Source organism: Anopheles funestus, chromosome 2RL, assembly GCF_943734845.2.
Source record: "Anopheles funestus chromosome 2RL, idAnoFuneDA-416_04, whole genome shotgun sequence".
NCBI classification, from domain to species: Eukaryota; Metazoa; Arthropoda; class Insecta; order Diptera; family Culicidae; genus Anopheles; species Anopheles funestus.
This window is the reverse complement of record NC_064598.1, coordinates 29791714-29805400: the sequence shown is the minus strand read 5'-3', so window position 1 is coordinate 29805400 and position 13687 is coordinate 29791714. Positions and strand designations below refer to the sequence as shown.

Here is a 13687-nt window from a genome sequence, read left to right as displayed (position 1 = left end):
TGATCCCACACCCTACTACTCACCCATGTGTGGTTTCAAGTTTTGTCGATGAATTCGTTTGTATCTGAAGAAGGCGGCGACAGTAAAATCGGACCATTTGAACTCGCAACCGACCGAGGTTTAGCGAACAAAACTGCATGCGCGTTAAGAACGCATAATAACGAGCGGTGAAGATGCAGAACGCAAGAACAAAAGACACAAAAAAGTTTGATTGTATAAATACAACCTTGGTACCAAGATGAATATAACAGTTAAGCATATAAAGAATCCGCCATCATACTGTGAAACCTTCGTAAAAAAAATTCTTGAGGTTGAGGTCGTGATAAAATGAAAATCAAGTCTAATTAATGAACCAAGAATGAAACAAAGTCTATCAACGAATAGATTGGACATCAAATGCAAATGTCGCCAATGATCAGCCGGATGAGAATCATCCATTTCGGGTGTAAAACCAGGAAGAACAGATCTCTCCAAAAACTGAGTGCCTGCGCTGGCGTGATTTAGTGGCAGTTTGGGTTGTAGCATAAGCTCACCATCGAAACGTTTTCCTTATTTGGTGCCTCGTTGTTGGCATTTTCGTTGTGCTTCTTTCGAGTTCTCAATCCAAAGCGCTTTAGCGCCAAAAAGGGGGGCCCGGAAAACGGTAAAGCGCCACAAAAAAACATTCGTTCAACATTGGTAATCATCATTTAACCACTCACGGTAACACATTATTTAATTTTATTAACATTTGCCCTGCTTCAAACCCGTGATCTGGTGGCCAGTTAGAACTTGCTGGCAGGCAGATGGATTGAAGATTATTACGATTATCAATCATGGCGCGGAAGATGATGATGATGATGATGATGATCATGCAACGGGCGGTTGTGAAGTATTATGCTCTCCCCACATCTAGGTAGAACATCTTTGCCCAAACGCTAGGAAAAATCTAAACTGTTGAGTACAACTTGAAAAACGGAGCACAGGTTGATGGAGAGCTTTAAAAAAAAAAAACAAAACAATACGAACCATATGCTTCTGTACTTCTGCGAGACATGGCACAAGAAGGGAAGCGCGTAAAACACAAACACACATGCGAAGCGAAGAAAAAACCAACATACTTTTGCGCAATTAAGCGTTTATTCACATATCGGAAAGCAAACGATCAGCAAAAGGCACAGGTGCAAATGGTGGCCCCATCGAAAAATCGGAAAGCTCAAGTTATTTTCCCTTCAGCTTTATAATGGTGCGATTAGCGAGGCTCGGGCTGGCTTGGCCTGGGCCTGACTTACCTTTTGCCGCTAATGATTCATATCGATGAGTGTTAATCTTAACACACGGAGGCAACAGGCCACTCGATCATTTGCTAATGCCACACTCTCGATGTATTACAAAACCACAGCACAAAACCCATCGGGAAGCGGAGTCGGACTGATCGTTCTGTGTGTGTTTGTGCGTTTTTTTTTTCGTTAAATGCAAGTTTTGCTTTCGAATAAACTTATCAGTTCGTTAAAGTGTTTCATCCTGCCGATGTGCGCATAAAAAGAAGATGAATAAAAAAACGACACACCTCGCAAAACTCGCTCACAGACAAATGGCGAATGGTGATGGGGCAAACATTAGCTAGAATTGAGCATAAATGTGAACAGAGGGAATCTCATCTCTTTGATGGACTCAAGTTGATGACCAACGTTTGCTTTGGTTCGTGTACCCCTCCCCTGTTTTGCCGCTAGTACGTTGCTTTTTCAAAAGGGTTCGTCGCTTTTGTACAGAAAAGATTTGGAAGATTTCTTCCATGGGTTTCCAGCAAAGTGTCGTTTAGAGGAAGGCGCACCAACCTGTAGGTGAAACATCTTTCGCGAAGCCAATAAATAGGTAAATAAACTCTTAATTACCACTCGAAAATTGAGAACCATTCGTTTGGACACCAAAAAAAAAAACCCCCCAAATGCTTTCAAAAGCATTTACCACCGAACATCGTTTATGTCGGGTTCGCTGTTTAGATGCCCGTGTTCTTACGTTTTTCTGCCTGAAACGATGCGAAAGAACGATCGATCGATCGATTTGATCGACGGCTCGCACAATCCGTCAGATCGTGCGATTGTGTGCCTGTCAAACATGCTAGTGGAGCACAAATGAGCAGTATTAAGTGTTCTATGCGGAGTCGCGGTTAATGTAACGGGACAACGTGTGTATGTGTAGTGAGATTTTTGTTTCTTTTTTTGGCATTAGAGGTGCGAAATTATGTTTTATTGCATGTTCTAAGAATGGATGACCCCAACATTCCATACAGTCTAAAGTTAAACAATGAAAATGAACGGGAGATAAGACACGAACCCTAATGAATAATCAATCGTTCAGATTTTCAAGAATTTGTGCCGTTTTAAAATGGTTCCGATTTCGCAGAAGGCAGAAGGAATGTATCCCATTCAATCTGAACTGTATCCTAGATTAAAATACAAATAGTTATAGGCTTAAAATTAAGGGAAATATTTTTAAGAAATTGTGTACATTTTCTACGTGACGTTAAGAACGCAACTAACAACGGATTCGTTTGATACGTTCTGATCATGACGCACCCACCCGAAAGGACATTAACCCACGGCAGGCGAAGATCAATCCCGTTCTCGAACACGAGTTATGCACAACGGCTGGAAAAGCGATGACTCATTCTGTGTGATTTTCCGTCACTCCAACACGTCACTCGGGATGACGCGCAGTGGTGTGTTAATGTTTCAATTTCAATCACAGCATGAAGGAAATGCCTTAGATGCTTCAGGAGTAAGAACTAACAACAACAAAAAAACGCGCTGAACAGAAAACAGAAAATCAAACCAATCCCAGAAAAGGCGTTCCCGTGCACGACGCACAGAACACAACCAACGCGCTGGAAGGCCCAATGATGTGGACCCTTGGAAATGAAATGCCAACGCAAAATGCCAGCCGAAAGCGAGAGACGAGAAAGGAAATTGTTTCCTATCAGAAGCTAAATCTAAACCAAAAACCAAATTCTCGGTTCAAAACCTAACGTAAGATGAATCGTTCTAAACGCAAAAAAGTCAACCCTCCGTTTCGTTACGTTTAATGGTATTTTCTCTCTCTCTCTCTTCGTTCTACGTTCTGACGCTTTCCAAACTGAACGTGCGGTGGTCATTTTCCGCCCGTAGGTTCCCATTACCTTTTGCTTATACATTTGCTCGAAAAACCTCATTTCGGTCACATAATACAAGTAGTTAGATGTTGTGCTGTTACGTGGATATGCTTTTAACTGCATCAGTGCGTTCCAGTGCGGCGGGACATTCCGTACGGTTCGCCGGCATTTCGTGTTGTTTTGTAGCGCTTCTCTTCCAGATCTTATTTCACCACCGTATGTATCCCTTTTCCGCTGCCGAGTCCAAGCACTTGCGACTACGGAAAGAGCGTCGGAAAACGGTTGGTATTTGATTTATTTGTGTGTGTGTGTGTTTTGTAATGTTAACATAAAATTTTATGAGTTTATTGTGTTTGCCGAACTCTTGCTAAGATGTGCGGTGTACGTGCGGCATGTTTGGAAACCTGAAACCAAGAACCCTTTCAGCTTGATACGACGTTGGACGGTGTGTGTGTTTTTTGTTGTTACTGTATAATATCAATACCAATGGCTAGAATTTCCCAATGCATTCGATCGGATACAATCGCACGATCGTACGCAAAGCTCGAGCTAGAGTTACTTGTTTCAATTAACATTCTTACACTACCCTGGCAGCATCGTTACCAGCTTCATTATTCATTATACACCGAGCATCCGAAGGACTGGATCGCGATCGGATTAATCCTGAAATGGTTACAAAAGAGGCACAGAAAAATAGCAGGCCAAAATCAAAATCAGCTGATCGTGAAATAATTGGATGGAAAAGCCGAAAGCAACAGATTAAGGCAAGGATTCGGGCTCAACGTGTGCTGTCGGGAACAACATGGATTAACACACGAACCATTTGCAGGACCAAATAAAGGTCCTGGAAGTAGTAGCGATGATGATGATGATAGGGCAAGCAACGCAACATTGATAATGGCTTCAGAATTTCCAGTGTTGCTGAGTGTGAATCAAGATTCTTGGTATTCTATACCCCACTGGAACTTGCCTTATGTCTCACATGTAGAATGCGGTCAAAAACGGGAAGCAGTAAAGAGTTCCAAGATGTTTGCACTCCAAATCAAGCGATCAGGAGCTCATGGTAAGCTCCACTTTTGGAGAAGCAGAGAAATATTGAAGTTTCGGGTTTAAATTAAAAACATTGATAAACAAAGCTTCATACATTTGAAGAGATACTTTGGTTGAAATAATAGCCTAAAGCCTAAAATTTCAACAACTTTCTCGTATGCATTTGTTGTGATAAGGCATGATTTTAACGGATTTTCTTCTTACTCTGGTTGTGTGCGGATGTAACTCTTTTAAAGTGGAAATTTGATTTTATGTTATTTCTGGGTTTGCAATGGGTTTGTTTGGTTTCTGGGTAACAATTCTTCGATAGCATTGTGCTTTTATTGATTTTGTGTCTACCGCTAGCAGAAGAATTTTAAAAGAAATATACTATTTTGAGATAATTATACGTTTTGAGTGGTAAAAACAAATACATTAATGTGGTTCAAAGTATTATTATTATTTTTTTGCTCGGTTAGAACGGTCAGGCCGTATCAAGGAATGCAAAATATTAAAAAAGGTAAAAAAATATTCAAAAAAGGTTTCGGAAAGTAAATCCCATTCTATGTCAACTGAACTGGTGCAAGAAAAAGGCATCGCACTTGAACTCTGTCCATAGCGACGATGGTTGCACCCTGCACACAAAAACCGTTTTTGGGGTGAGAAATTTATGTAGATGAAATTCAAACACCAGCCAGCAAGTATTCCCACTGTTAACCGCTTTCCACCGGTTTTCGGTTCGTGAGCCGCACACTTTCGGCAAGAGCAAGATGACGATCAACGGATCGGTTACAGTATTTGGTAGAGGTTGTGGAATCAGTAGGAGAACGATTTCCAAACCAAAAACGACAAAGCGCGTGTATCGATTTCAGATCACGTTGAAGCGCTACTTTAGCGTATTCTTCTCGCTTTTTTTTATTGTTTCCATGTCATTTGTGAGCCTTCCTGGCGGGTTGGTTTTTTGTCTCTCTCCCTCTTTCCCTCTTGTCGGTCTTTTCGAAGAAATCTTCAAACTAAGATGTAGACTAACTCAAGTATTATTTTTTTCCTTTGTTGTGGATTGTGGATTTAGTTCCCCGTTTCACTATTTATGTGCGGCAAGCTCCTGTGTTTTGCTGGTGGTACCATTTGCTAGCGCTACATTCCGCTGTCACTTGATTGATGAGAACCATTCCGGTTGCGCGGGTTCAACGCCGAGCAGATGGGCTGTCGAAAGACCGATCTCAACATACGATACATTCTTGCAGCTGTATAAAAATCAAAGCAGCAGCGACGCATGTACACCACCACACGAGCCACCGTTTTATGTGGGGACGATATGGGTGGTCATCGTGGAGTGGTTGAGGTTGAGGTGCACCCGGCGAGTTTTGGGGGTATGGACGGAGATACGAAGGAACGCAACATCTCTTTGCTTTGATTTTTGATGATTTTTAAACATCGACTTTCAAACGCCTCCGACTTGTTGTCGGCTTAAGATGTTTAAGATGCCGGAACGGACGTCCTTAAAATCGAATCGAGGGCGAAGAAAACTGAGTGGAAAATAATTTGAATATATTTCGTAAATATCGTTTTTTTTTTGTTGGTCGGACGGGTTCCAGCAGTAAGATTGCTTTCTTTCTTTGGTTATTGCATCGATTGATGCGCTTCCATATTTAAACGATCGCATCAGAACCCTCCTTCCTCTCCTCATTTTCGGAATACTTTAAACATTCCTTCAACATCTTTAGGGAGGATTATAAATCGGACACGGTAGATAACGATAACACGTGGAACTGGATAAACTGCCACAGGACTGTGGTTTGTCGCAATGGATGGAGCGGTTTACCAGTGTGGGTGAACAATCGATAGCTTATACAAATTAGAAACAATCAATTAATTACCTCCTGAAAGTGTCCACCTTAATCCGAATTAGTGTAACTGCAGTTTGTGACCAGGCAGGCGAGGTGGGAGAGTAATCCAATTAGTGGAGACCACTGCTGGACGGCTGTACTAAGGTAAGCTGGTTTGCAGGAAGATTTAAACGATAGTATAGACCGCGGGAACGACATGAAATTGCACTTAATCCAATTTGTCACATGTGTGAGCACGGTCGACACTCGATTTTTCCATTGAACGATTTGTTTCCCGATGCATACGATAATAGGGGTTTTGCATACTACCGACACACAATACACAACAATTCACACTTGTAGAGAAGAACAATTTTCACAAACACATACCATTTTCAACCATGCTTGTTGTGCGAAACCCCACAGAGGAATGCTTTTAGCGGCAATATTCTGGCAAAAACGATTCTCCCAAGCTGAGATCTTACGCGGCAAACATGTTTTAACTTCAAAGTGATCAATGAATGTGGTAACACTGGAATGACACTTGATTAAAATTCTTATACACCCCGAAACGATGCGATCACACAGCACGATCGATTTACGTGCTACAGTTGTCGGTTCCTTTGGAGAAACAATTTGAATCACTGTTTTGCTTTTATTTTATGAATTTTATTTTGATGATTAATAAACAAACAAACACAAAATAATTATAAAAATTTACACCAAAAAAACATTCTTCACATACATGCGATCGATGAGAAGAAAACCCTTTCCAACAGATCGGACCTGTTCTCTGCGCGCATTGAAGTTACTAGCCACGAGCGATAGAGAAATGTGTCACTTTCTACACGGTTAAACGTCACCACGTTGACACACTTTTGTCATACGGAATGCTGATCACTTTAAAGGGTGCTTTCCTATTTGCTGCTTAGCTCTGACTCACCACAAACACGTGTGGCTTTTGCACTGGATTTGTGATGCTTTTCACAGTGCACTTGGCACATTCACACAACACCAGTTTCGTTACTTTTCATCCCCAAAAAAAAAAACAAATGCTTTCTCAGGCACATAAGATCAAATTCACTGCACATACAGGAACAGCTGCATTTGTGTATGAAACATACCTTCAATTGTTAGAAACAAAGCACAAACTAACAACCCCGCGGGAACTCGAAATGTGTTGTCGAACCAGTGCACCTGTCACTGGTTGCCCGACTTCAAACCGACAACCGATCGAAGAGGATCAGATACACACGGACCTCTGTTTTTTTTTTTTAATAACAGCACACCGACCCGGGCCTCTGTGTGTAGGCCGAAGCATTCGTACGCGTTCCTCTCTAAACCGTCGTAGTGACGATGTACATCGTACCGTGGTCTACGCTCGACTGCTGCGTGTACCACCTTCATTCAGTAAAACCGGCAGATCGTGGACGCTTGGTTACCTCGCAATGGTTTACAGGCACTCGAAGCGGCCATATACGGTGTACTAACACAAACAGAAAACCACCCCAAAACCTATGCATGTGTGTGCAGCTTCCCGACCCTTTCCGAACCAGCATAAAACTCTTTCTGGTGCTCAGGTGAACCGACTTCTTAAGAACCGGTTTTCCGGAGCTTTTTGGTGCGACTTTCTTTCCACTCCGCTCGTATTTCGGTTCCGTTTAGATCTCTTTCTTTCATGGTGGTCGCTCTCGCTTCTCCAGCCAGTTGCTCACATGGGTTTGTTTACGGTGCTGTTGCGTTAGTTGTTGTGTTACCGCGCGCAGTAGTGGCCGCAGTTTTGTCGATGTAAAGTAGACACATATACATTGTTGAAACCGGGAGTTGGTGGCCGGACTGTACCACCCGCGAGAGCGGACCATAAACCGGTCCGTCGATATGAGCAATAAGATACGGTGGAGAAGCAAAAGCCATAGAGTAAGTGGCATAATGCAACAGGTTGCTTTCGTTGTGTACCCTTCGGTAGCTGCAAAGCGTTGAAATCTCGTGTAGGAAGGAGCTTTTTCTGGAGTTAGTAAGCGAGCTTTTTGTGCCAACTCTCGCAAGACGATCAGTAAAAAGTATAAACAAAGGCGTGCGGATAAAACGGATAACGTAGTTTAACAACAACAATAAGAAACAATTATATTTCTACTATTTGTATTCAATTCAAATAAAAAAGATCATTTTAAATTCAAACAAATTTCAATCCAGGTCATGTTAAATTCGACTTACTATCAGTTTGATACAGTATCCTTTCTATGCTATGTTTGAAAAACTAACGAAACGGGCACGATTCTAATACGTGGTTCTGATACGTATTTTTTGTTTCTAACAGTACACCCTTACATGAATTGTTTTCTAATGCAGACCTTTCTTTGAAGCTTCTATCCATATTGTGTGCTATTCTTTATATACATCATAAAGACAGCACAAAGGGCACGATACCCTTGCCGTAATGTTCGCGCTTATGATTGTTTATTGATTTCAACAATCAGGTTTTTTTTTATAAAAATTTTAAACATATTTTTATAAATTGTTTTATTATATAAAACGTTGCTTTCGTTCAGAGTTAACTACTTTTGTTTCGGTATGCTTCTCATTTTTTTTACCTAAACAGGATACAAATTAAACATACTATCATTCGAAGGAAACAATCGCACCTAAAATTGCATTTTCAATAATAGCTTAGGCAGTAAGTACACATACGATAAGTTAAGCAACATTGTTTGCGTATTAATAACAATTTAAAATAAAAAAAAACTACTCGTAGGAATGTATGCAACATTTTTGATAAACATGTAATATAAAGATTAGTTTTGATCGATCATTACAAAAAACTACAATACTATAAATTCGAGATAAACAAAAATATTCATAGCAAAACTTTATCGTTACAAAATAATTTCATTTTGAGATTTTGAAAAAAAAAAAAACAAAAATATGTAAAAAGTTTACATTACCATAGATTTACCAATCATTTGATGATTGCATGATGCTTTGTACTTTTAAAACCCTGTCCGGGTACATACTGAATATATTCAAAGTATATATTCACGGATTTAATAAAGCAATTAAATAAATAAACAAAACTTTTCAGTGCGTTACACAGCACATATTCTAACAAAAGAGAAACATCTGTATAGCTTAACAAATTTACTTACTACTTACCGTAAAAACTCATTCAGCTTATTTCGTGTCATTGGTCAGAATTCAGCACCTTCGGTGCCTTAACTTCATAGTACTTCGAAACGAGCGGATGATTGCCAACCAGCACCTGTGTAAGGACGACGTGCGGTGATAGTGGGTATCGTTTGATCACAAACTGTGTCTGTCCAGTTTCGCTTAGCCGAGTTTCACATCGAAGCTTTCGCTGCACTGCTAATCTACGATGAAAGGACGATTTTACCGAAAGTGTTTATCAAGTGGTGGAACAGCCGCTTATCGCTTACCTGGTTAGAAGGATACGTTCGCATTCGGTAAATTCAGGCGAAAAGATAAGATCATAGTACGGTTTGCGGGCGAGTATGGCATCCATTAACATGTGGTAAAATTGTACATCAATACTATGATCATGTTCGATCATTATTTTGTTGCGATTTCCCCTCAAGGGCTTTTGCGACCCAAGTCCACGGCGGTCAAATTTACCACACACTTCAATCGGTTTCAAAATACCCGTCTGTTTAGATCCAAGTGCACCTCCAGACCAGCCTAGCTTTTGAAGCAAACGGTAACCGATATTGTACTGCTGGAAATACTGTACAGTTTGATGCGTACTGTCATTCAATAACCTTTCTACATTATAATTAAGGTATGAAAATCGTTGTATGTACTGTGAAATAGGTAGAATGGTAAAATGGTTGGATTGAGCTTTTTAATGAAAAATATTTTCCCCAACAGACTTACATTCACTTGGTAGCAGTAGTTTTTCAAAATGTCCATCAAATCTGCCACACATTGTGCGTACGCAATGCGATATGTGCCGGACGCTCTGGTGATGAAATAGTTAGAAACGTAAGCTTTTACATCGAACACTCCATGCGATATCGAGCTGATAGCGATCGATATGGTACCGTTGCCCAAGCGTTCGAACCATTCGGTTGTTTCTTTTAAAGAATTATTAACCACAACGATATTTTGGAATATCTCCACCAGCGATCGTGCTGGAAAAATTGGCCTTATCCGCGACAATTGTACAAGCCTTTCGGACTCTTGCTCTTGCTGGTCCCAAGCATCGTATTCCTGATACGCTTCTTTCGTTGCTAGTGTACGGTAATATCTTTTCTTTTCCAACTTGTGACAAACGGGTTCTCCTAGTTTCTTCACTCGCTCCATAAGCTCTGGTGCATATTTACATCCGTACCCTACAGTACTCGCAAATACTTGGGCCAAGGGTACTAATTCGTGTTCGGGAATGCGTTTTTTGTGCAACTGCATGAACAACATCTTTAGCTCCCACAACGAGTTTGTATCGTGCGGTTTCCGGTAACATTCGATGGGCCAGTCAGTCTCAATGATGGGGTCTGGCACTTCCTGACTACTAGAGGAATCCTCCGACGTTGTTATCTGGTGATTACGTACCGGTAACATATTGTAAGCTTTACCACGGGAACAATGATTTAATGATTTGCGTTTAATTTTTTTCTTAGGTACCTTTGGTCGACCGGTAGCTAGTATTTTCTGGCGCTTTGAACGCCTTAAATTCATATTAATAGCAATTTGAAGAAGAAAATGAAATGTATTACCAATTATATGATGATTTTACTACCACAAAACAATCATTTTCTAATGTTTTAGTATATTATTAGCCAGGTAGAGCAAACTGGGTATATTGAACCGGCCGTGCGCAAGATGACAGCACAGGGTGAACTACAGTGTGACACAAAATAAACAAGTACACAATAGGGAGAATTTCGGGAAACGATTTACTGAAGCTTCCCATAACTTTTGTTGCATAATATTAGCATACTGAAGCTGAAGAGAGTGAATCACAATAAATTTAAATTAAATTATTTACACAGATAAAATAACACACTGGTATAACCGGTTCGATCGTATAAATCTTGGTACCGGTTATCGGTTTTCACATCATAACATGTTTACCTTGAGCCACGATTTGACAGCTGGCGATTATCAAAACAAAAACATGCTTCCCTGACATGCAAAATCAGAAAACGTGGTCAGCCAGAATCCTCCGGCAATAACGTAAAATAAAAACGGAATAACTTTAAATATCGTAGTAAAGCATACAGTTAACGTGGTCCATCCTACTGCATCAAAAATGAAACATACAACGGATAGTGTTATACATAATGATGAAGCGAGTGATTGTGACGGCCATCTGGTCATGAGTACCAAGAAAAAACTCAAACTCAAAGAAAAAACTAAAGTGTCTAAGAAATGTAAGGTAGCAGTCATGGATGCAACATCGTTGAACATTGAACCGGACGACTATATTGGCGACTTGGTCAATAACGGGGTAGCCAAGAAAAAGCTCAAAAAGCAGAAAAAGCAAAAGGAAGTTATCGATGAAGATTCGATCAACACGGACCAGTGCAGGAATCTGTCACCTACTACTGATCGGGACATATCTATTGATGAAACGAACGATTGCGGCGTATTGGCCCCTAGCGGGTTAACAAAGAAAAAACTCAAAAAGGCGAAAAAGCAAAAGGAAGTTATCGACGAAGAATCATTCAACATGGACCAGTGCAGGAATCTTCCACCGACAACTAATGGGGACTGCGACGAATTGGTTTCTAACGGGCAAACCAAGAAAAAACTCAAAAAGTCGAAAAAGCAAAAGGAAGTTATCGATGAAGACTCCTTCAACATGGACCAGTGCAGGGATCTTCCACCGACAACTAATGGGGACTTTTCTATTGATGAAGCAAACGACTGCGGCGAATTGGTCCCTAACGGGCTAACCAAGAAAAAACACAAAAAGTCGAAAAAACAAAAGGAAGTTATCAATGAAAAAGCGGATGATTGTGACGGTGATTTGGCCACTACCGAGGTAACCAAGAAAAAACTTAAAAAGCAAAAAAATCAAACGAAATGGCAAGAGGAAGGGATTGATGAAATTTCGTTCAACATTGATAGCTGCAAAAATCTGCCACCGACAACTGATGGAGACGTTTCTATTGATGAAGCGAATGAATGTGTCGCCCAATTGGTCCCTAATGGGGTAACCAAGAAAAAATTAAAAAATAAAAAAGCTGATAGGAAAAGGCAAGGGGAAGTATTTGATGAAGCGAATGATTGTAACGGTGAGCTGGTCACTGAAGGGGTAACGAAGAAAAAACTAAAAAAGCAAAAATTGTATAAGAAAAGGCAAGAAGAAACCGTCGATGATGCTCCGTTCGACATTGACCAGTGCCAGAATCCTCTGGAGCACGAAGAACATTGGGCTTTGCGGCGCGCATTTTTGGAGAAAAACCAACACATTTTGCCGCAAGACCAGCTCATAAGTCTTGCTCAGGTATACATGAATGTGGAACTGTTGGGCTGTTGGTATGCTCCGGAAACGATGGAAATTGTTGCCAAACTTTCCGAAGGACTTGGCCGCGATTATCACCGTGCTCGGGCAGTTATGATAAAACCCACATTCGTGTCTGCTTCGGATGCGGCCATTTGTAAAGTGCGAAACTTAAACGCGACGGATGTTGCAAAGAACTATAGCGGCGCATCGGTAATGGCAGTCGCTCAATCCACTCAGGATACTGTCCCTTCGGTTGTGTTGAATTGTCTACGCAGTGATTTAATTATTGTAAACCAAGATATGCAACTGACCTTGAACACATTCAACAGTTTACAAAACGGCATGGTGATGGAAGCGTACACCGAAGAAACTGAACTTGGTGAATGTGAAGGAATTGTGAAAGTAGGTGGAGCTGTAATAGCAAAGCAAACTGATGATTCTGGCAAGATTGCACTGAACAAGGCCTGGCGTATAGCAAAGGAATTTCTTATGCAGTATTGCTATTCGATATCGGTAAGTAACTGGAATTTAAAACAATCTGGCAATCATTGTAAGTACTGCCCGTACTCATCTATTTTTTTGAATTTCAATTTCAGCATAAGATTGCATCTGAACGACTGGCCGGTGCAGAAGTCGTAGAGTTATCGGAACTTAAAAAGCAAAACGAGGACGAGGGCGAGGACAAGGACAAGGAAAAGATACGCAAACTCGACGCGGACAACGTTGGATTTAAACTATTGGCAAAACTAGGTTGGAGCGGAGGAAGTCTAGGTGTTCGCGGTGATGGTATAGTGGATCCCGTAAAACTCGATCATCAACTGAGCCGTAAAGGGCTTGGGATGGTTAAGACTGAGAAGCCTAAAAAGGCTAAGGTTGATCTCAGTAAGGAAATGATTAAGGATATGCTGATGGATTTTGCGAATGGAACAAACCCTGCTCACCAAATTGTATTCAGCAGCGATTATTCCAAGGCGAATCGAATAATAATTCATTCGTAAGTATAATTCCGGGATAGGGTGTGTCAAATGTATTTATTTTTATTTTTCCTCGCTTTAGGGTTGCCTTTAAAATGGGTTTAAAATCACAAAGCTACGGAAAGGAAGGCCGGGATCGCAGGCTCGTAGTGACCAGAAAGTATAAGTTACGACCAACCGAATTGCTTAGGAAGTTACTGGTTGAAAAGGATCCAAAATTCTGCCAGCTATACAATGTTACACCTCCTTCGGAGCTAATGTAGTT

General features: G+C 40.8%; 3 protein-coding genes across 8 annotated transcripts in view; 1 reads left to right on the top strand and 2 right to left on the bottom strand.

Annotated features, from left to right (window-relative positions):
• The window catches only part of LOC125765758 (cadherin-99C), a 142887-nt gene extending 134010 nt beyond the window's left edge, over positions 1 to 8877 (bottom strand). For 2 of the 6 annotated variants that reach the window (XM_049431200.1, XM_049431205.1), the window contains exon 1: positions 7113 to 7404. The gene's annotated coding sequence lies outside the window, so the exon portion shown is untranslated. Of the gene's footprint in view, positions 1 to 6039; positions 7091 to 7112; positions 7405 to 7430 lie in introns of those variants that run through there. The other 4 variants (XM_049431201.1, XM_049431206.1, XM_049431204.1 and 1 more) reach the window with 3 other exon arrangements.
• Positions 8878 to 8915: 38 nt separating this feature from the next.
• Positions 8916 to 11002, bottom strand: LOC125765801 (uncharacterized). Its single transcript, XM_049431279.1, has 3 exons — positions 9874 to 11002; positions 9420 to 9799; positions 8916 to 9353 (listed from the first exon to the last, which is right to left on the bottom strand). Exons 1-3 carry the CDS (start codon positions 10672 to 10674, stop codon positions 9167 to 9169), a joined length of 1368 nt encoding a protein of 455 aa, XP_049287236.1. The 5' UTR covers positions 10675 to 11002; the 3' UTR covers positions 8916 to 9166.
• A 108-nt stretch (positions 11003 to 11110) lies between these two features.
• LOC125765783 (uncharacterized) lies at positions 11111 to 13685 on the top strand. Its single transcript, XM_049431250.1, has 3 exons — positions 11111 to 12961; positions 13045 to 13442; positions 13505 to 13685. The coding sequence occupies exons 1-3, from the start codon at positions 11249 to 11251 to the stop codon at positions 13683 to 13685; spliced, it is 2292 nt and encodes a 763-aa protein (XP_049287207.1). The 5' UTR covers positions 11111 to 11248.
• Positions 13686 to 13687: the final 2 nt, after the last annotated feature.

Excerpts from the sequence above, each read along its gene's own strand:
- LOC125765801 (XM_049431279.1), bottom strand. The coding sequence starts at position 10,674 with ATGAATTTAAGGCGTTCAAAGCGCCAGAAAATACTAGCTACCGGTCGA. Across the intron at positions 9,800-9,873 it reads ACTACTGCTACCAAGTGAAT|TACATACAACGATTTTCATA; the intron begins GTAAGTCTGTTG and ends CCTATTTCACAG. Across the intron at positions 9,354-9,419 it reads GAACGTATCCTTCTAACCAG|ATTAGCAGTGCAGCGAAAGC; the intron begins GTAAGCGATAAG and ends CTTTCATCGTAG.
- LOC125765783 (XM_049431250.1), top strand. The coding sequence starts at position 11,249 with ATGAAACATACAACGGATAGTGTTATACATAATGATGAAGCGAGTGAT. Across the intron at positions 12,962-13,044 it reads AGTATTGCTATTCGATATCG|CATAAGATTGCATCTGAACG; the intron begins GTAAGTAACTGG and ends TTTCAATTTCAG. Across the intron at positions 13,443-13,504 it reads AATCGAATAATAATTCATTC|GGTTGCCTTTAAAATGGGTT; the intron begins GTAAGTATAATT and ends TCCTCGCTTTAG.